The following is a 20,668-nucleotide window of genomic DNA, read 5'->3' as shown; positions in this document are numbered from 1 at the left end:
AAGTATCTTCGCTGCTGCATGATTCCTTTCGATGAGAGAATGTAACCCTTGGCTAATCTCTTTTGATATTTGAAACGAACGTCCAAGACATATTTGGCCATTTGTTTACGCTAATTTGTTCACCATATGGTGTTTCAACGACAATATTCAATTTAAAGTTTTGAAAAATAAAATTTAATGAAGAAAATATAAGGCATCGAGGATAATCTGACGTGTTTATCTTCGAGAGCTCTTCAAGTTGGGCTTGGCCGTTCTATTAAAAAGCTTTTGTTCTATTTTCTTTTCGGGCTCATTGCCAATCGCATCATAACACACTTCATAATCAATCGTAAAACGCTTACTCGTTCATTGATGGAAAGCCAAAACTCAACGAAGAAAAGGTCCAGTAGATAGACGTATTGACAAAAACCCGAAGCTCTCTAGATTACAAATTTCTGCTTTTGAGAGGTTTTAAGATCCTCTTTCATCGGCAGTAATTAATACTAAGTTAACAGTACAACCATTACCTTGAAAGCAAAGAGCAAAACCAACATAACGGTGGCAATGACATGCGTTGACAAACTGTTTACGACATACGCCACATCAGGATTGTGAAAGTTATCTAGAACAATTCTAAATAAAAGAGAATGTTGTCAAAACAATTCAACCTTTATGCTATAACCAACTAACATTTAACAACATTTGACTTTCTTAACGAGTCTACTCTCAAAGGCAGAGAGCCTTTATGCCCTTCTGCTTTTGAGTAGACTTGTCTCGTTTACAAGGAAGAGGAGTGAAGGTTAATTTCAAATGTTGTTAGATAAGGTCGTTATTGTTTTTAGTTGTTGGTTATAGCATTATATGCTATCATTCTTTTTGTTTAATAACATTCCAACAATTCAACCTTTCATGAAAAATGACAGTAACACCGATGCAAACATTTTGCCTTACCTCAGAAGACCAACTACGATCTTAACAAACAGAGTGTTATATATACACCAGGCGATGTACTTGCTCTCGTTGTACGCCGAGGGAGCATTTCGTACACGGATACAAAGCCAAACACCCCACAGCAGAAATAAAACCTCGCCTAGGAAAGAAGAAAGGATACAAAATTTAGTCTCCAGAGAGTAAGAAAATACATGGGAATTATAACAAGTTTCACCATAGATAAACTGGGGATTATCAAAGTAAATGGTTTGAACCCGAGAGTATCGTTACATGTTTAAGATCGTCCAGGTTAGTATAGTCCTGAGAGGATTGTTTTTAGTTCACTGACGTTTTTTTATAGTCATCTTCAGAGTCAAAACTCTGAAGATGACTACCGCTAAGGTTGTCGAAACGTCAGTCAACAACAACAAAAACAGTCCTTCTCGAAACTATACCAACCTGGCGATTATCAGTTGTGGTCGTGCCTATAGTCTTAGGAGAGTAAAAACTTACAGTTGTAAAAAAGCTTACAAGCAAAATAATAAAAGGACTTTACCGATTTCAAAGGCATTAGTGAACCACGGTTTGACGAAGCGCCTGTATTTGTAACCGGAATTTGTCTTTATCGTCTCATATTCGTGATCTTGTGTTAAAGTCCAGATAGCGAAATAAGAGCGTGAGGATCATCAGGTGAAGTAGGATCATCAATAATCTGTTATATACAAAAACATAATTTATCCATAGAATCATAGCAAAGTTACGATGGACAGATGAGAGTTATTAACGCTATAAAACTTAAATTCAATATATCGTATAAAGTACCTCAAATCCCGACGATTTCTCGTATCGAAAGGATTCTAAAGTAAAGATGAAAATTAAGATGAGAAATTTCGAAGAATTGAAACTAGAGAATTTTTCAACAAAAAAATGTTGAAAATACCTGTACTACCACAAGATTCTTCAATGTCTATGCTCTAAAATAATAGTCATAAAACGACAATTTCAAAAGCATAAAAACTCAATATTTGTAACTTTGGCGAAAGATACAGGATGAACATGAAACCTTCTCAGAAGACGATGGAACAAGACCATAACCATTTGATGTGAACTTCTTTCAAACAACGTTTGCGTAATCCGTTAGCATACCATGAAAACTAACTTCTGGTTTAGGCGACGCTTTACTAGCAACCTCCTCAACGTCTTCAGGACAATTAACGTATACTGAACTGGTGTCACAAGGCTCAATGACGATGACCAACCACTAGCCATACCTAACATGTTACCACGAGAGATCTTTCTTGGGTAGATGAAGGTTTTAGGAACTTCAGACAAGGGTTGTGTTGAGCTGAGAACTAAAAAAGAACAAATATGGATAGATGATGAAGTGGAGAACAAGAATAGAGGTTATAGAAGACACACTACGTATGCTCATTGGTGTTTCACAAGAGTATACATTACAGGATAACTATGGATCCAAGTAGTATAAACAACTAGGTACATTTAAGCAATCCATCTTTCCCATCGTAAACACAAGTGTCAAAAAAACGTGATCAAATTACAAAATTCGTGCAATCAAATAGTCGGACATGGCATTGTATTTGTAGAAGAGAGCCAATAAAATAAAAAGATTCTCTTGGGGCATTTGTAAATATTAGTTTAGAAATACAGATCGACTAATTATAAAGGCAGAAGATGTAAGAGTGAATAAAAACCATTTCCCGTCAAATCAAAGGAAAGCTTGGATATGACATGCAATATGCAAGTATAAAGTTGTAGAGAAAATAAAAACATTTTAAGGTTGTCACGGATATTTCGAGTGCCGTAACAAAGTGTTGACGAGTTTCACATGCATTTGTCAAAACAAGCTTAAGTAGACAAAGAGCATGCCAAAAATATATGATGGAAAACTTGCTCAGCGCATCTACAAGCACCAATTTCAGAGCTCGCTCTGTCACAAATTAATTGAGAATCTGAGCATGCGTTGTCAACTCCACAAACTCTCCAAGCTCATGGTAACGACCAACTGGATGTACTAGTACCGATTTTGGAGTAATTAGCTCGCTCAGTCACACGTTTTAAGACAAATCATCTGCGCATGCGCAGTCTCATTGAGCATGCGCAGTCAACTTGACCAGCTACCCAAGTTCATGGTCATGGCGACGACCAACTGCATCTACTAGCACCAATTTTGAAGTAAATATCATGCTTAGTAACAATTTAATAGAGAAATCGTCTGCGCATAAGCTCGAGCATGCGCAGTCCACTCGAGTAATTGTTCATAGTCATGACAACGACCAACTATATGTACTTGCACTACATTTGTGTCAATTAACTCACTTAGTCGCAAATTATCAAAGAAATCATCTGGGCATGCGCAGTAACGATAACAATCATCCCACAACTTTCGTACGCCTTTAAATTTTGGTATATATATATAAAGCTAAAACTTCATATAGTAGATATCAACTAGCAGTGGAAGCTGGGTGCGATATAGTATGCAGTGCCTTAGGGGCCCACACTTCGGTGGCGACCGCACTCTCCCTGCGTACCCTGAGCAAAGCCTATCGCAGGTGATCTCAGGATCTGATGGGCGGAAGCTTGCTATTGGCATCTCCCAAGTAGGATAGCGTGGAGGGGCCGAAATATCCTACCGAAACGTTAACATGCGGCGTTCTAGTGCCTTGCGCTTAAGAAGGTATCGGGAAGCATGGACCGAAAACGGGGTTTTTTTGCTTTCGAATTTTATCTTTTTGTTTTCTTCTCATAAAACAAACCAAGCAATGTTTCAATTAACTTCTTATGACCCTGTCTTTTTCTGACACTTATAAATAAAGACAACCTTAAACATGTTTTATACCAATTTTATCGGTTTATATCTTTCTGATTTAACTCTCCCATTTACTGTTTCTCATGTATTACGAGCAAACCATACATATGTTTCATGGAAAACAAACAAGGATTATGTGGTTCCCTTAGTTAACATGCAACGCTCTAGTGCTCAACTATCTCGGGGTATCGGGAGGCATGGACCGAAAACGGGATTCTTTGGTTTTCAAAATTTATCTTTTTCTTTACAAGAATTCTTCTCATAAAAAAACTAGAACGTCCAAGGATATTTCAAAGGTTCAAACAACTTCTGCCTTTTGAACTATAACTTAAAAAATTCTAAGCATGTTTATACGTTTTTATTTATTACCTTTACAACGTAACTTTCTCATAACTCTCGTGATGAACGAGAGCCTCATTATACAAAATAACTCTTTCATCATGAACGAACGCATCCATGGGCTTCACGGAAAAAAGGGATTATGTACTTTGTTATAATAGTTTCTACAAAGATAACATTTATTAAGCTAAGAAATTTGAAAATAAAATATATTTGAGTTATTAGCAAATAACAAGTCGAGAATTCATTGATCATACTCATTCCAATTGGTCTGGAACAACCATGACATTTATAATTTTGAGCATCCAACCCTTTATCAAGGGCTATATTGTTAATTAACGACAGTAACTTCATACGTCGTTCTTGCTGAACACCTTCAGGTGAAGTAGGATCATCAATAATCTGTTATATACAAAACATAATTTATCCATAGAATCATAGCAAAGTTACGATGGACAGATGAGAGTTATTAACGCTATAAAACTTAAATTCAATATATCGTATAAAGTACCTCAAATCCCGACGATTTCTCGTATCGAAAGGATTCTAAAGTAAAGATGAAAATTAAGATGAGAAATTTCGAAGAATTGAAACTAGAGAATTTTTCAACAAAAAAATGTTGAAAATACCTGTACTACCACAAGATTCTTCAATATCTATGCTCTAAAATAATAGTCATAAAACGACAATTTCAAAAAGCATAAAAAACTCAATATTTGTAACTTTGGTGAAAGATACAGGATGAACATGAAACCTTCTCAGAAGACGATGGAACGAGACCATAACCATTTGATGTGAACTTCTTTCAAACAACGTTTGCGTAATCCGTTAGCATACCATGAAAACTAACTTCTGGTTTAGGTGACGCTTTACTAGCAACCTCCTCAACGTCTTCAGGACAATTAACGTATACTGAACTGGTGTCACAAGGCTCAATGACGATGACCAACCACTAGCCATACCTAACATGTTACCACCAGAGATCTTTCTTGGGTAGATGAAGGTTTTAGGAACTTCAGACAAGGGTTGTGTTGAGCTGAGAACTAAAAAAGAACAAATATGGATAGATGATGAAGTGGAGAACAAGAATAGAGGTTATAGAAGACACACTACGTATGCTCATTGGTGTTTCACAAGAGTATACATTACAGGATAACTATGGATTCAAGTAGTCTAAACAACTAGGTACATTTAAGCAATCCATCTTTCCCATCGTAAACACACGTGTCAAAAACGTGATCAAATTACAAAATTCGTGCAATCAAATAGTCGGACATGGTATTGTATTTGTAGAAGAGAGCCAATAAAATAAAAAGATTCTCTTGGGGCATTTGTAAATATTAGTTTAGAAATACAGATCGACTAATTATAAAGGCAGAAGATGTAAGAGTGAATAAAAACCATTTCCCGTCAAATTACAATAACGCGGAGAGGAAAGGAAACACACAAAAGATGATGCGGTAGGAATTTTAAAGTGTTCTTTTATTGTTTCTGGTTGCACAATTTCATATTAATTTATTTTTATTACCACAGTTATATTAACAAAAGTATGTGTACAAATTTATTTATGCCCACAATGTGGTGTAAGGAAAAACACTTATTCGGAGCACATTTTCCAATTTCAAGTCTGGATTCTCTACATCCTTTAATCACAATGTCATATATGTTAATAGAATAGCAGTGTGTCATATGAATCTCAATTTTTTGAACAAGAAAATGAATTTGGGGATTTGGTAAGTTTACATATATTGTAAAACTATGTAGATATAAAAATACGCTATGTTTATGGGTTTTTTTTAATTTATATGTAGAATGAACAAAGTGAAGATATTGCTGAAAATTATGACAAGCACCAAGAGTTAACCACCAAAACACAAGTTTTAATGTACATATTGATATTGTTTCTCATGAAAAGTCATTGGAAGTGGTTATATGTAGGACTGCTTTCACTAGAAATAACTAAAAAATTTTGAAGTAATTTAAAGAAGGCATGCATTATTTAAACACTTATTAAAAGTCTGTACACATTTTAAATTAAATAATGGTCTTTATTTGTAGGACTCTGAAGATATCTTTACCAAGCAATCTATCTCTATTATTACAGAGGAACCCAAACAACCATGTCAACATAGTCAAGTAGTTCTCACATATACAGTTATACTTTATACTGTTTACCACTAGTCATGTTTTTAATGTGTTATATATTGACAATATGCTTGTTGATTGCTTATGCATGAAACACTGTCTAGCAAAACTTTATTAACATCTGGTAGAAATGTGCTCAACAAACATAAAAATATATTACAATAGATATTTTTGAAACAGTGAACATTAATAATTACTGTGTACTTGCTCTTTCAGAGTCATTTGTCACCCACTGGCCACTATACTGGGCTATTGTTACAGTTTGACTTTGCATCAAATGTATCATGTCAGCAATCCTTTGTTGTTCATGATTATAATGCAAACAAAAGAACAATTATGGTGATGTCAAATTTTATTTCCATAATTTCAATGTTGGGTATATACCCAACTAAATGATATTACTCAATACGCTTTTTTTGGTGCTATAATCTGCATGTATTTTTTTCTTCAGCATAATTCATTTGTATTTGTACATCGATATCCCCACCTATTGCTTGATGGCTATGGTTGGATATTGTGCTGCTCATGTGATGCAAATAGAAAGCAATTTGTTGATGCCCTACCTAATAATATACAATTAGATCCTCAAAAAGGTATGTAAAATAGATGTTACTGCAATGAAATGATTAAAACAGGCCAAACAACATTTTTGTACTTGTCAGATATACCATATCCGAGTTGCATACACATATTAGCAATGGAAAAATATCTGGTTGTGTATGATAGAAAGTTTGGTATTGAAGCCAAAGATTTTATTGAAAAAAGTAAGTGTTGTGTGTTACTCTTTCAGGATATAAGGTGTCTGAACAGCTTCACCAAATTTTGACTTACACTTACATACTATTTGTTTCAAGACCCTTGTCAAAGATGTGAGAACTTGTTACATATTAATCTGACATTGCATGTAGTGAATGTCTCAAATTTGTATTTGGCTTATTTTTTCAATGTAAAGTTCTTCATGTGGTATGGGAGAAAATGTCTTCATCCTTAAATATCAGTTTATTGTACATTTCAAACCCTTGTGAAGTCATCCTTCTGTGTTTTTACAAGACCCTTGTTCGACATTGTTCTTATTACATGTGGATGTTAACCCGCGCACAGCTTTACAAGCAAAAATATTGTTAAAACTTGTGAATGATTATTTACACAATATATTTATCTCATGGAATTTCTAGGTTAGTTTCTCAAATGTTGTTAGATAAGGTCGTTATTGTTTGTAGTTGTTGGTTATAGCATTAAAGGTTGAATTGTTTTGACAACATTCTCTTTTATTTAGAATTTTTTCTAGATAACTTTCACAATCCTGATGTGGCGTATGTCGTAAACAGTTTGTCAACGCATGTCATTGCCACCGTTATGTTGGTTTTGCTCTTTGCTTTCAAGGTAATGGTTGTACTGTTAACTTAGTATTAATTACTGCCGATGAAAGAGGATCTTAAAACCTCTCAAAAAGCAGAAATTTGTAATCTAGAGAGCTTCGGGTTTTTGTCAATACGTCTATCTACTGGACCTTTTCTTCGTTGAGTTTTGGCTTTCCATCAATGAACGAGTAAGCGTTTTACGATTGATTATGAGGTGTGTTATGATGCGATTGGCAATGAGCCCGAAAAGAAAATAGAACAAAAGCTTTTTAATAGAACGGCCAAGCCCAACTTGAAGAGCTCTCGAAGATAAACACGTCAGATTATCCTCGATGCCTTATATTTTCTTCATTAAATTTTATTTTTCAAAACTTTAAATTGAATATTGTCGTTGAAACACCATATGGTGAACAAATTAGCGTAAACAAATGGCCAAATATGTCTTGGACGTTCGTTTCAAATATCAAAAGAGATTAGCCAAGGGTTACATTCTCTCATCGAAAGGAATCATGCAGCAGCGAAGATACTTATCTCTTTGTTATGCTTTAGGTCACGCGAAGTCGTTTTTCATTAAATTACGAAATGTTTTAGGATACATTACGACACATATTGACTAATGTGGAAGTATGAATGTTATAAAACTGCACGACGCGTTTTTCAAAGGACATTTCTCTGTTTCGAAGCATACTCAAGTATTCCAGTACATAACATTTAATGCTTAATAAAGTAAATGGTTTGAACCCGGAGATCGTTATTTGTTAATGATGATCGTCCAGGTTTAGTCCTGAGAAGGACTGTTTTGTTGTTGATTGATTTCGACAACCTTAGCGGTAGTCATCTTCAGAGTCATTTTGACACTGACTCTGAAGGTGACTACCGCTAAGGTTGTCGAAACGTCAGTCAACAACAACAAAAACAGTCCTTCTCAGGACTTTATTAACCTGGACGATCATCATTTACAAACATTTAATGCTTAAGTCAGTCTGTGTACTTGCTGACCTATACCACCTGCCCTCCTCGATATTAAATTTTTCCTGTCTGTTTTAAAGGTATACTTCTTGAAAAATACAATGTAAATCAAAGAAGGCGTTCTCGGGTAGTTCGTCTATAGCCACAACGATGACGGATCTTCGTAAATCACCATTTCATCTCAACCGTTTGGAGGACGGTACTTTGGTGTGCGAAAACGATGAAGAGAAAAGCCGCGAGGGTCTGGAAACTGAGAATATACAACTGAGGGTAAGATGTTTTGGGAATACTGTTTGAGTACAGATTAAAACGAGGATTTTTCGAAGAATGTTCAAAGAAACAATGTCAATGGTTATTGTCTTAAATACAAAGAACGACTCTCCATTTGCAAAGTGGGTGACCTAGGTTTGAGGGTTAGGGGAGATTTGTCAGATCATCGCAGAGTTGCTAAAGAACGAGTCGATCGTGAGATGCGCCAGGGTCTGACGGGAAGGTATGGGGGAAATGAGTTGAACTTTGGTCCTGTGATGGTATTCACGTCCAATTACGGTCTTTCAGTTTCTCAAAACTTGAAAATTGAATGTGTGCTCCTTGTGACAGCACATTATGCATTAAGCCATTTATAGGCGCACGTCAAACAACGTGTGAAATATGCTTTGTTAAACAACTGCCAAAATCTCAACTCACGCAACACGCGAAAGTGATCATTATCACTTGTAGTTGATTATTATCCCCAATTTACAGAGATTATCATCTTCAATATAGAGTAATTATCCTCAATTAAAACCATTGAAATTGTAGCAAAGAATCCGTTAACACTTATGAAATAAGCCGATTTGATGTTCAATTAATGACATTCCTATATTAAAATCATTATCCTTACACTTTTCACAGGAGGAAATACGTGATTTGACTGCGAAACTTGCAGCATGTGAATACAAACAACAACGAGAGCAGAGACGACAACAAGGAAGTCCACAAGAAAACAGCTACATTTCCACGAGTAGCGAGACTCGTCACCCAGATTCAACAGCGAGACGGAGAGCGCTCAGGGTCGAGAGTCGGAATCTCCCGATAAAATTGGTCAAAAGGTGTCGAACGTTGCCGACAGCTTGACAAGCAACGGTAGCGTGTTCACCCGCGAGGAAAGAGGTGGAAGTTTAATAGAAGATATTAAAAACGCTGATCGTTTTATCGCCCTACCAAACGGTAGTAGCGTTTCCGATGAAGAAACTTTAACGGTCATGTCAAACGTTTCTGTTGAATCCTCGTGATATTGAAAAGATTCTTGGAGGAATATGGCCGTGTGTTCTACTGAAGAGAATATTTATGGATCCTGTTTCAGGAAAGATGAGATTTGACAATGAACTGTGGTACAACTTGACTACCACGAAGATGTTTCCACATAAAGATTAACTCCTACGAGAAGAAAGTTAATTATAAACGATCGAATCGACTTACTAAACCTTTCCCACAATAAATATTCAAACGCAAAAAACGACATGCATTTCGTTAAGAAAATGTGAAACATTTTATGCTTATCTCTGATTTTATGACGTTTTTCGTCGCTAATGACGTAATTTGACGCTATGACGTAATTTGATCGCAGTCAAGTCTGTACTTATACACTTTACACAATGAGCATTGCAATAAATATTTTACATGAAGTACGCAGGGACATAAGCGAGGCTAATCGAAATCTTTACACCTGCATGGCAAATTTTTAGCAAAATTATTCGGAATTATTTCGATTGTTTTGCAGTTAATGAACACAAAAATATTTGCATAGCAGGAATAATGTCGATATTACACAGCGCTATAGATTTTATTTAATTTAAATTAATGTCGTTCGTAAAAGCCAAAACATTAAATTTGTAATATAGAGAAAATAGATTTAATTAAGTGAAAAAAAGATAAAAAGTTTAATTGAAGCTGTACTTTTCTATCTTTTTGTGTGGATTTGGAATTTTTCTTATCTCCCTCTCCCCGACATAACTAACGTACCTCAACATTTGCAAGGATTACCGCAGGACATAAAGTTTTCCCATAAATAGAGAAGAGAATCGGCATCCTGCTCGGGCAAGGTAAACATTTCCATCTGACAATCCCCGAAACACGACCATCGCTCATCCTGAAGTATTTGAAATAGAAAGGAAACACCGTCACATGTTCGGCCGCTGGTTCATAAGAACCTGGGCTCGTAAGAGTAAGATCACCATAAAGGATCTTGTTGAACAACCGTCACAAACTTGCAGAGAAGAAAAGGAGATCTTACCTTATAAATTTCAGGAGCAATAGCTGATAACCAAATACCCATAGAGACATCCTCCCCCTTTACACAAGAAAGAAAAAAAACATGTGTCAATATCTAGTACTCTGAGAACTACATCTTTACACATCAAGAGGTCACTTTCAACATTGTAATCTCGTCGTGGTTTTTCTATCATATACCTGATAACGTTTTAGAGATTTCTCGTTTTTTTGCCAGCCAGTGAACAATATCCGAAGATATAATGCTGCCCGCACCGCAGGCAAATGTCGGATAAGCCACTCCCGGATAATCAGGCTCGGCCCATTTTCCCTGTCTCTCGATCAACCAATCAGTACGAAAGCTGTAAATATGAAGAAGCAATTGCATTTAGAAGCAATAACTACAACTCATATTCTCATACCTTATTTATAGTTTAGTCGCATGGAAAACGCTAATTCGTATGTTTGCAATCTCGTTTCTGTTTTACTTGAAAAATATTATAAATTTGGCAATTCCTAATGCCCAAAACATGATATCTCAAAAGGATTTTCACTATGTCAATAAAATCTTTAGAATGGACTCAGTATAAAGTAGATGGTTTGAACCCGGGAGTATCGTTACATGTTTGTAGATGTACATCGTCCAGGTTAGTAGAGTCCTGAGAAGTGTTGTTGCTGTTGGTGTTGACTAACATTTCGACAATCTTAGCAGTAGTATTTTTGACTCTGAAGATGACTACCGCTAAGGTTGTCGAAACTTCAGTCAACATCAACACCAACAGTCCTTCTCAGGACTCTACTAACCTGGACGATCTACATCTACAAACACGTACACAGAATATTGTGTACTGACGGAGTTGAGCTAAACTCACCTTCCCCCACCACAATTTAGACGTGTTTTTTTAAATTATGACTTTCCATTTCCTAAAAATATCAAATATTTCTTCAGTCGTGAAGTTCTTCGGTACACTATTAAAGATATAAAGCTTAATTAAAGACACCCTTACAAATCGCTTGATTGAGTAAAATCTTTAGATTGAGTCAAAAATCATCTGTGCAGCTTGTATACTTCCGGAGGTAATTAATGTTGAAATCGACTCTATACTGAGCATGCGCAATTTCTATTTCCTCGTGCTTTTATTGTAGAGACTCGGGACGAGACTCATTCCAAAGCTCTCAATGAGAGGTCTGGGATGGTGTAAAAATCATCTCCACAGCATGGTTTAAGAGTGGCGTAAGGGTGTTTTAAGGGTGGTTTAAGGGTAGAGTAAGGATGTTTTAAGGGTAGCGTAAAATGTTTTAAGGGAGTTTTAAGGGTAGCTTCAGCGTGGTTTAAAGGTGGTCCAAGGCTTTAAGTTACGCTTCGCTACCCTAGACTACGGTTAAACCACCCTTAAACTACCCTTAAACCCCTCTAAAACCACATCTAAACCATTTTAAAAACCACGCTTAAGCCACCAGATTGATATACTCCAAAATCCCAAGATACATCTACGTACTCCAAAATCCCAAGATACCTCTACATACTCCCAACTCCCAAGTTACCTCTACGTACTCCCAACTCCCAAGTTACCTCTACGTACTCCCAACTCCCAAGTTACCTCTACGTACTCCCAACTCCCAAGTTACCTCTCTACGTACTCCCAACTCCCAAGTTACCTCTACGTACTCCCAACTCCCAAGTTACCTCTACGTACTCCCAACTCCCAAGTTACCTCTACGTACTCCCAACTCCCAAGTTACCTCTACGTACTCCCAACTCCCAAGATACCAACACGTATTTTCTATTATTTATTGAAGAGCTTTCACAAACCTGTAAGATGGTCTCCAGGTTAACAAAACAATCATCGTCAGTTTTCATTACAAAGGAAAAACTTAAAGTCGCCGAGAGCCTATTTAAAAAGAAAAGCCGACATGAAGCAAGATCAATATGACATATGACGACTGATGTCGTAGGTAAGGAGATACTGGCGAGATGAATTATACACTAATGCAAGTTATTTGGGCAAAAATAATGTTTAAAGTTGATTTGAGACTGTCCACTTATCGCCAGAAATTTCACAGTGGCATGAAAAAATATAAAAAGTCTCAGACACTCTCTTACCACGAGAAAAACTGAAGCAACTGGGATGGAAGATTTCTGTAAACATCGACATTTGAAACAAAAAGAATATCAGAAATAGTTCTGCTTTCTTTAAGTAAACGTTCATTCTCATCGTCTTTCAATCGCTGCCACTCCGACATTCGAGTTTCTTCTTCCTCTTTTGTCACGACTCTCTTCCCCGGAGAATCTACGGAGGATTGCAAGTTGCTACAGACTTTAAAGAAATTTATTCATAAAGCATTGTACCATCTTTTCTTTTAATATTTGGTGAGGGAATATTAGTGTTTGGCACTAGGCTTTAAACTTCATATGAGTCTGCACAGTCCATTTGACAAATTTTTCAATTTCATAGTCATGGTAACGACAAGCTGGATCTATTTTCATCGCTTTCTGAGTGATTAAATCGTTTGGTCACATAAATGTACGCAAAATCATCTGAGCATGCGCAGTACGCTTGGAAATGCGCAGTACAAGCAAAGTCTATTTGACCAATTGTCTGAGTAAACGATCATGGAAATGACCAACTGCATTTATTAGAATCAATTAGGAGTAGATAACTTGCTTACTAGCAAATTATTAAAGATATCAACTGAGCATGCGCAGTTCACTTGACAGTTTTTGACTTCATAGTTATGGCAACGACCAGCTGCATCTACAAGCACCGAATTTGAAGTAAATAGCATGCTTAGTAACAATTAAATGGATAAATCATCTGCGCATGCGCAGGAGCATGCGCAGTACATTCGACCAATTGTTTATAGTCATGGCAACGACTAACTATATGTACTTGCACTATATTTGTGGCAATTAGCTCACTTAGTCGCAAATTATCAAAGAAATCATCTGGGCATGCGCAGTAGTGACTTTAATAATACCGCAACTTTCGTAAGCCTCTGAATTTTGTATATATATATAAAGCCAATATTAGGTATAGTAGATGTCAACTAGCAGTGGAAGCTGGGTGCGATATGTATGCAGTGGCTTAGGGTCCAGACGTTTCGGGTCGCGACCGCACTCTCCTGCGTACCCCGAGCAAAGCCTATCGCAGGTGATCTCGGGTCTGATGGGCGGAAGCTTGCTATTGCATCTCCCAAGTAGGATAGCGTGGAGGGGCCGAAATCTCCTACCGAAACGTTAACATGCGGCGTTCTAGTGCCTCGGCTTAAGCAGGTATCGGGAAGCATGGACCGAAAACGGGTTTTTGCTTTTGAATTTAATCTTTTTTTGTATAAAAGAAACTAGAACATTCAAGGATATTGCAAAAGTTAAAAAATTCCGCCTTAATGACTTATAATTTAAACCAACTGTAAATATGTTTATACGCTTTTACATGTTAACTTTTACAAGGTAACTATCTCATAACTCTCTCGTGATGAACGAGAGCCTCCTTATACAATATAACTCTCATATCATGAACAAAAGTATCCATGAGCTTCATGGAAAAATGGATTATCTAATTCTTATAATAGATTTTACAAAGTTAGCATTTAATAAGCCAAGCCATTTGTATCGTTTAAATTATACCCTTATGTCATAAATTCATTGTGAATAATAACTTTCTTTTACCTTATTTTCACGGTTCAATCTAGAAAGTAACTTTACATTTCGAGTGATTTTACGGTTAAACAGTTAACTTTTCGGATTCATATGACTTCTTTTGATCGCATAGAGACAGCCATCCAATTTATTACGTACATGCATGTGTACTTTGCACTTCATTGCAAGAAACCACCCTACCAACAAATATCCAAATCCGATTTTAGCAGCATCGTACCCCGAGAAAAGCCTATCGCAGGGGTCTGATGGGCAGAAGCTTGCTATTGACATCCCAAAGTAATAGGGATATTTGCCACCTTTCAATTAATAGGATATCGAAATGGACCGAAAACGGGATTTTTTGTTTTCAAAATTTTCTCTTCTCTTAAAGAGTAAACAAAATTAAAAATTCTCGCAAGCTTCCAACGGAAAAGACTCACAGCTTATAAGGCTTTGGGGCAATGCGTGGGCTACAACAGGAGAGGCATTCTTCATTAAAATTAAACTAACATTGAGAAGAGGCTTCCTCCCAAACAAATGCTAGCAACAAATCCACTTTACTGCTGAGGATATTTTGTTTCTTTTTCAATGTGCGCAGAAAAATCCAGTTAAGAGCAACTGTTGCATCAAATTTCTCGTTGTTAACCGCGAAAACGAAGAAGTCAGTACGTACGTAATGTAGCATAAAAACACCTACTGTAAAGTCGATACATGAACGTTCCAGCCCCATCCACGCATCTAGCATCAGGAATTGATTCCTCGACTTCGGGAAAGACGGCGAACTCGTTGTTAATCCGTCTTATCTAGGAAAAAAGAGTAGGTTTGGGTTAGTATTCACCATAGATTTGTAACTGTAGCCAACAAAATATAAAATTATTTAACATTGAATTGGAAAACCCTTTATATACGTTCTAGTAGATTAGTAATGCTTGCAACATCGATTAAGTAACCAATTGTTTATTAATACACATGAATTTGCTACATCAAAAGCGAAATAAAGCCTCGTGCTCAAGAATCTGTTGTAAAATAAACAATAAATATCCATTGAAAAACTTGTATTTAGCAATATCGTAAAATGTCAATAATTTAGTCCAAATATCGATAAGAGGGCACCGAAGAAAACATTTATTACTGGATAGTAATTCTTTCGGAGAAAATCGCTTCACTTGCTCTAAATCATAACAATTCACCTCCAATTGGCTATGACATAAAACTTCTTTATGGTTTTATACCTTGTGTACATTGAAATAATCCTCTCCGTTTTCAATGTTGGCAAAATACTCGCATTTTCTGCATCGAGAACTTGAACATTTTACGTTTTCAGACACGACGCTGCCCTTGAAGTCCTATAATGGCATTTGAAACGTACCAAATGTTCAAACTCTATAGAAAAGTTCAAAGTCATAATTAACTTTGTGACTAAGCTTCAATATCTTACATGTTTGTGCATGTAGATCGTCCAGGTCAGTAGAGTCCTGAGAAGGACTGTTGGTGTTGATGTTGACTGACGTTTCGACAACTTTAGTGGTAGTTATCTTCAGAGTCAAGTGAGGAGTAAACGTCAGGTTTGCCATATTTGTTATCTGCTTGCAGACGTTTACTCCTCACTCGACTTTGAAGATGACAACCACTAAGGTTGTCGAAACATCAGTCAACATCAACACCAACAGCCCTTCTCAGCACTCTACTAACCTGTACAAACATGATAACGATACTCCCGAGCTCAAACAATTCACTTGAATATTTTGATAAATTATCGACTTGTTACTCACCTTTGGCAAAATAAAGTTTTCAATTGCTTTAAACGACGAACCGTTTTCTGTTGTACCAGGGTCTTGGAAAGAGAAATAAACAGATATAATTTCGCTCTGAAACGAGATAAAACAATTTAGATCAAATAACTTGTAAACGGTATTTATAAACTGCATGGTTTAACCTTAGTTGTTCTGTCGTAGAGTCGAACAGAAGAGTTTCTTTTTGAATTCAACGATGATAAAGAGATGCCAAGACGAGTCAAAATAATGGGACGGATGATCTGTATAAAAATAATTGTATTGTATTGCCAACCCAAATTTTTACTCCTGAAGCCAAACAGACACTTTATGCAACAGGTTTCAGACTTTGTTCAGAAGGTCCCAAAAGTTCAATGCAACAGTGTCCGTTGAGCAGTTCTTAATGGCTACAAATAACTAACTAATACTCACATCAAAGTCCCATCCGATAGATCCACTGTGAAAATATCTCAAATTTTCTTCATTTGGTCGTTTGTAAGCAATTACTTCATTTTCGTAGTCTAAACATCAATATGACAAACATATAAACACGTTTGATCATGCACTCGTTCCAGCCTCTATGACGGTAAAATCTCCATGAGAGATAGCAACACATATTTCCATCAAGACTGTCTGATCTTCGCTACAAATACATACAGCAATGATAAATTCGCAGCAGTGGCTGATTAATAATTACGGAGCATGTAGGCTAAGGCAAAATTACGAGGCCTGGTGATATTTAATCCCTCCACTAAGCTCAGTCTCTTGACAACGTTTGCGTTCTTTACGTTCCTTTGCCTTTGCATTTCCTAGCTTGCGTTTGTAACACATAGTGTGAACGATACAAAAGAAATTAATAGTTCAAAATAAACTTTAAAAATTATCAAAACAGTCTGCAGAAATAGGGAAATCCTCGTCAGTTCTTAGCCTCGCGCATTTAAACACTAGATGGTACGAAAGTCTTTTTTCGTCGATATTCAATCGCACGTACGGTTTTCAACATCATAAATGGTCTAAAAACGGCACTTTTAGCAAGTTCCAAGCAGCAAAAAGTAAAAAACTAACAATGTCTTGGTTTACTTTTCGTAATGAGTAATCCGCAACTGATTAACTTTAAATATCACATGTATAGTAGGTTATGTTCGACGTTTGTAAATATGTGCCTCGTTAGTTTATCGCCTGCATCGAGATTCCAACGTCATATTGTTTTATATCGGCTTTTTCCAGGCGCCAAACCTCACAACTATCAAATCAAAAGTAAATTTTCAAACTTGGAGATTCGATTTTCTTTCTTTCGCATTTGTAAGGATCAATCCTGAACTCTGGAGGAACGTAACATGCATTATTTGAAACGATGAACTTCACCAACACTCTAAAACAACAATGGAATAGTAACCAACACTTTATTTTTCAGATTTAGTCATTGTACTTAGTTATATCACTGGTACAATTTTTTTTGACAGAAACGGTTGTTGGGAACTCTGGCCAAGAAAACCACAGCAAAGAAAGGGATATTTTAGGCAAGTGTACCGTGAACCGTTATTTCTTGTGAATATTCGAGTTTAGCCTCAATACAATGACGTTAGTCAACACAGTTAAATTTATCATATGACAAAGAATGCAGTTTGCATGAGTTGTTCTTGTGTAGAACAAAACTGATAAACGAAACTAAAGACCTTGCTGTTGGTATATTCAATAGGCCATCATAGAAACGCACAACGCTACACTACTTAAAGAATGGCGGTCAGCTAAAAATGTCCAATTCGATTCTACGTAGATCTGACAATTGCTAAAACGTTACTCATATCGGTAATCAGATTAGTTTACCAAACATTTCACTGGTATTGAAGACATACGTTGTAAACGTTCTCTGGTATTGAAGAAATACGTTGTAAACGTTCTCTGGTATTGAAGACATACTTTGTAAACGTTCTCTGGTATTGAAAAATACGTTGTAAACGTTCTCTGATATTGAAGACATACGTTGTAAACGTTCTCTGGTATTGAAGACATACTTTGTAAACGTTCCCTGGTATAGAAGAAATACGTTGTAAACGTTCTCTGGTATTGAAGACATACTTTGTAAACGTTCTCTGGTATTGAAAAAATACGTTGTAAACGTTCTCTGGTATTAAAGAAATTCGTTGTAAACGCGACAGGCCAATTTGAAACACTGTTCTACACTTTACCTTCACAAATATTGTGTTTGCTGTAACGTTTCACACGCTAAGTAGCTCTAATTGAATACAAAACACACTACAGCTACCCTCAAGAAAATTCAGTGTTTTCCCTGTGCTTACCTTTTATTTAGAGATGAATGTCGTCTTGCATAGCCAACCCATGATTCACGTAAACTTTGCCTCAAATCAAAGTTGCCGCGCGATGAAAGTATTCCAACGACCAAATCATAATGAGAATAATTCTCTGCTGTCAAGAACATTATTTTAAAACATTAAAGAAAACAAGTGGAAACACAAATACAAAATGGACTATGTAGGATAAAGTTTTAGATAACATGGTTAAATAACACTAGCGAAAGTTTTAATAAAAGATCACTCTTGATGAAAACATAAGACTGGAGTATATAAGGACTCAAGATTCAACATCAGATCACTCCTGATGAAGACACTAGACTGGAGTATATAAGGACTCAAGATTCAACATCAGATCACTCCAGATGAAGACATTAGTCTGGAGTATATAAGGACTCAAGATTCAACATCAGATCACTCCTGATGAAGACACTAGACTGGAGTATATAACGACTCAAGATTCAACATCAGATCACTCCTGATGAAAACATAAGACTGGAGTATATAAGGACTCAAGTTTCAACATCAGATCACTCCTGATGAAGACACTAGACTGGAGTATATAAGGACTCAAGTTTCAACATCAGATCACTCCTGATGAAGACACTAGACTGGAGTATATAAGGACTCAAGATTCAACATCAGATCACTCCTGATGAAAACATAAGACTGGAGTATATAAGGACTCAAGATTCAACATCAGATCACTCCTGATGAAGACACTAGACTGGAGTATATAAGGACTCAAGATTCAACATCAGATCACTCCTGATGAAAACATAAGACTGGAGTATATAAGGACTCAAGTTTCAACATCAGATCACTCCTGATGAAGACACTAGACTGGAGTATATAAGGACTCAAGTTTCAACATCAGATCACTCCTGATGAAGACACTAGACTGGAGTATATAAGGACTCAAGATTCAACATCAGATCACTCCTGATGAAAACATAAGACTGGAGTATATAAGGACTCAAGATTCAACATCAGATCACTCCTGATGAAGACACTAGACTGGAGTATATAAGGACTCAAGATTCAACATCAGATCACTCCTGATGAAAACATAAGACTGGAGTATATAAGGACTCAAGTTTCAACATCAGATCACTCCTGATGAAGACACTAGACTGGAGTATATAAGGACTAAAGTTTCAACATCAGATCACACCTGATGAAGACACTAGACTGGAGTATATAAGGACTCAAGATTCAACATCAGATCACTCCTGATGAAAACGTAAGACTGGAGTATATAAGGACTCAAGATTCAACATCAGATCACTCCTGATGAAAACATAAGACTGGAGTATATAAGGACTCAAGTTTCAACATCAGATCACTCCTGATGAAGACACTAGACTGGAGTATATAAGGACTCAAGTTTCAACATCAGATCACTCCTGATGAAGACACTAGACTGGAGTATATAAAGACTCAAGTTTCAACATCAGATCACTCCTGATGAAGACACTACGCTAGAGTATATGTAAACTCATCTTTCAAAACATATCGTTTATACTCAAGATATTAGATAGACGTACGACAATCTATAATGTCATATAAATCACGATAAAAAATCTGGTCCCCGGAGTCGACATGCTATCAGGCAGGCAACAAACAAAGATGAGATAGCTGTACAAACCTGTATTATCGCAGCAAAGCTTCAAATCTTTAACAACAAGATGATTATAGATGTATAACACGAAAATAGCGATCAATATTAGTAAAGTTGGCTTAAGGATGTCATTTAATGTAAACATAAGTTGAAATTAAACAGTTACAATTAACTATAGCGTATAAATATCTTTCCCTATGTAAAATAATCTATACATTATCCTCAATAACGAACTATACACATTGTTGCATTTTAATATATACGAACTTTGACCTCGGGTGTGTTGCGGAAACGTCATGTAAGGAGTCTTAAAGCATCAATATAAATTAGCAAACTTTGTGATCTATGTTACTTATTGAACTTAAATTGAGCAATACAAAATCTTAATCTTCAACAAAACATATCCAAAATATTACTATGAATGTATAAAAGTATACAATCGCTAAAAGATCACGTTTGCACGCTTTTTCTTCACCAACTGAGCAAAGATTCTCTTTTCTTTGAACTGCTTGTCGACAACCAT

The 20,668-nt window shown here is 36.3% G+C and overlaps 3 protein-coding genes and 1 long non-coding RNA gene across 12 annotated transcripts; 3 read left to right on the top strand and 1 right to left on the bottom strand.

Annotated features, from left to right (window-relative positions):
* Positions 1-484: 484 nt before the first annotated feature.
* Positions 485-20,534, bottom strand: LOC124456397 (UDP-GalNAc:beta-1,3-N-acetylgalactosaminyltransferase 2-like). 7 transcript variants are annotated; one of them, XR_006952248.1, is made up of 15 exons: positions 20,173-20,534; positions 18,513-18,639; positions 17,484-17,584; positions 16,645-16,733; positions 16,377-16,475; positions 16,213-16,308; positions 15,673-15,786; positions 15,138-15,243; positions 12,905-13,091; positions 12,614-12,692; positions 11,002-11,162; positions 10,826-10,882; positions 10,555-10,681; positions 931-1,069; positions 485-612 (listed from the first exon to the last, which is right to left on the bottom strand). XR_006952248.1 is itself a non-coding variant. In XM_047006854.1 (11 exons), the coding sequence occupies exons 1-11, from the start codon at positions 20,288-20,290 to the stop codon at positions 11,746-11,748; spliced, it is 1,140 nt and encodes a 379-aa protein (XP_046862810.1). In that variant the 5' UTR covers positions 20,291-20,534; the 3' UTR covers positions 11,707-11,745. The 7 variants fall into 7 exon arrangements, 2 of the variants coding, with proteins under 2 accessions (XP_046862810.1, XP_046862811.1); XR_006952249.1 differs by lacking the exon at positions 485-612 and having other exon boundaries at positions 853-1,069; XR_006952250.1 differs by lacking the exons at positions 485-612; positions 931-1,069 and adding an exon at positions 5,096-5,118.
* Positions 5,425-5,947, top strand: LOC124456402. Of its 2 annotated transcripts, XR_006952253.1 has the most exons (3): positions 5,425-5,535; positions 5,749-5,808; positions 5,887-5,947. It is a non-coding gene; the product is annotated as an uncharacterized LOC124456402 (long non-coding RNA). The 2 variants fall into 2 exon arrangements; XR_006952252.1 differs by lacking the exon at positions 5,425-5,535 and having other exon boundaries at positions 5,575-5,808.
* On the top strand, positions 5,960-7,737 carry LOC124456400. 2 transcript variants are annotated; one of them, XM_047006861.1, is made up of 5 exons: positions 5,960-6,211; positions 6,437-6,559; positions 6,672-6,813; positions 6,883-6,984; positions 7,497-7,733. In XM_047006861.1, the coding sequence occupies exons 2-5, from the start codon at positions 6,557-6,559 to the stop codon at positions 7,625-7,627; spliced, it is 378 nt and encodes a 125-aa protein (XP_046862817.1). In that variant the 5' UTR covers positions 5,960-6,211; positions 6,437-6,556; the 3' UTR covers positions 7,628-7,733. The 2 variants fall into 2 exon arrangements, with proteins under 2 accessions (XP_046862817.1, XP_046862816.1); XM_047006860.1 differs by lacking the exons at positions 5,960-6,211; positions 6,437-6,559 and having other exon boundaries at positions 6,566-6,813; positions 7,497-7,737.
* On the top strand, positions 8,682-9,666 carry LOC124456369. Its single transcript, XM_047006830.1, has 2 exons — positions 8,682-8,820; positions 9,445-9,666. The coding sequence occupies exons 1-2, from the start codon at positions 8,701-8,703 to the stop codon at positions 9,664-9,666; spliced, it is 342 nt and encodes a 113-aa protein (XP_046862786.1). The 5' UTR covers positions 8,682-8,700.
* Positions 20,535-20,668: the final 134 nt, after the last annotated feature.

Source organism: Xenia sp. Carnegie-2017, unplaced genomic scaffold (assembly GCF_021976095.1).
Source record: "Xenia sp. Carnegie-2017 unplaced genomic scaffold, XeniaSp_v1 HiC_scaffold_47, whole genome shotgun sequence".
Lineage (NCBI taxonomy): Eukaryota > Metazoa > Cnidaria > Anthozoa > Malacalcyonacea > Xeniidae > Xenia > Xenia sp. Carnegie-2017.
Note: the sequence above shows the minus strand (reverse complement) of the source record. Positions and strands in the feature narration are given on the sequence as shown.

Coding starts and splice junctions, on each gene's coding strand:
- LOC124456369 (XM_047006830.1), top strand. CDS start 8,701: ATGACGGATCTTCGTAAATCACCATTTCATCTCAACCGTTTGGAGGAC. Junction 8,821..9,444: donor CTGAGAATATACAACTGAGG/GTAAGATGTTTT, acceptor CACTTTTCACAG/GAGGAAATACGTGATTTGAC.
- LOC124456397 (XM_047006854.1), bottom strand. CDS start 20,290: ATGTTTACATTAAATGACATCCTTAAGCCAACTTTACTAATATTGATC. Junction 16,476..16,644: donor CTATCGGATGGGACTTTGAT/GTGAGTATTAGT, acceptor ATTTTTATACAG/ATCATCCGTCCCATTATTTT. Junction 15,244..15,672: donor ATTATTTCAATGTACACAAG/GTATAAAACCAT, acceptor CTTTTTTCCTAG/ATAAGACGGATTAACAACGA.
- LOC124456400 (XM_047006860.1), top strand. CDS start 6,654: ATGTATTTTTTTCTTCAGCATAATTCATTTGTATTTGTACATCGATAT. Junction 6,814..6,882: donor ACAATTAGATCCTCAAAAAG/GTATGTAAAATA, acceptor TGTACTTGTCAG/ATATACCATATCCGAGTTGC. Junction 6,985..7,496: donor CAAAGATTTTATTGAAAAAA/GTAAGTGTTGTG, acceptor TCTTTTATTTAG/AATTTTTTCTAGATAACTTT.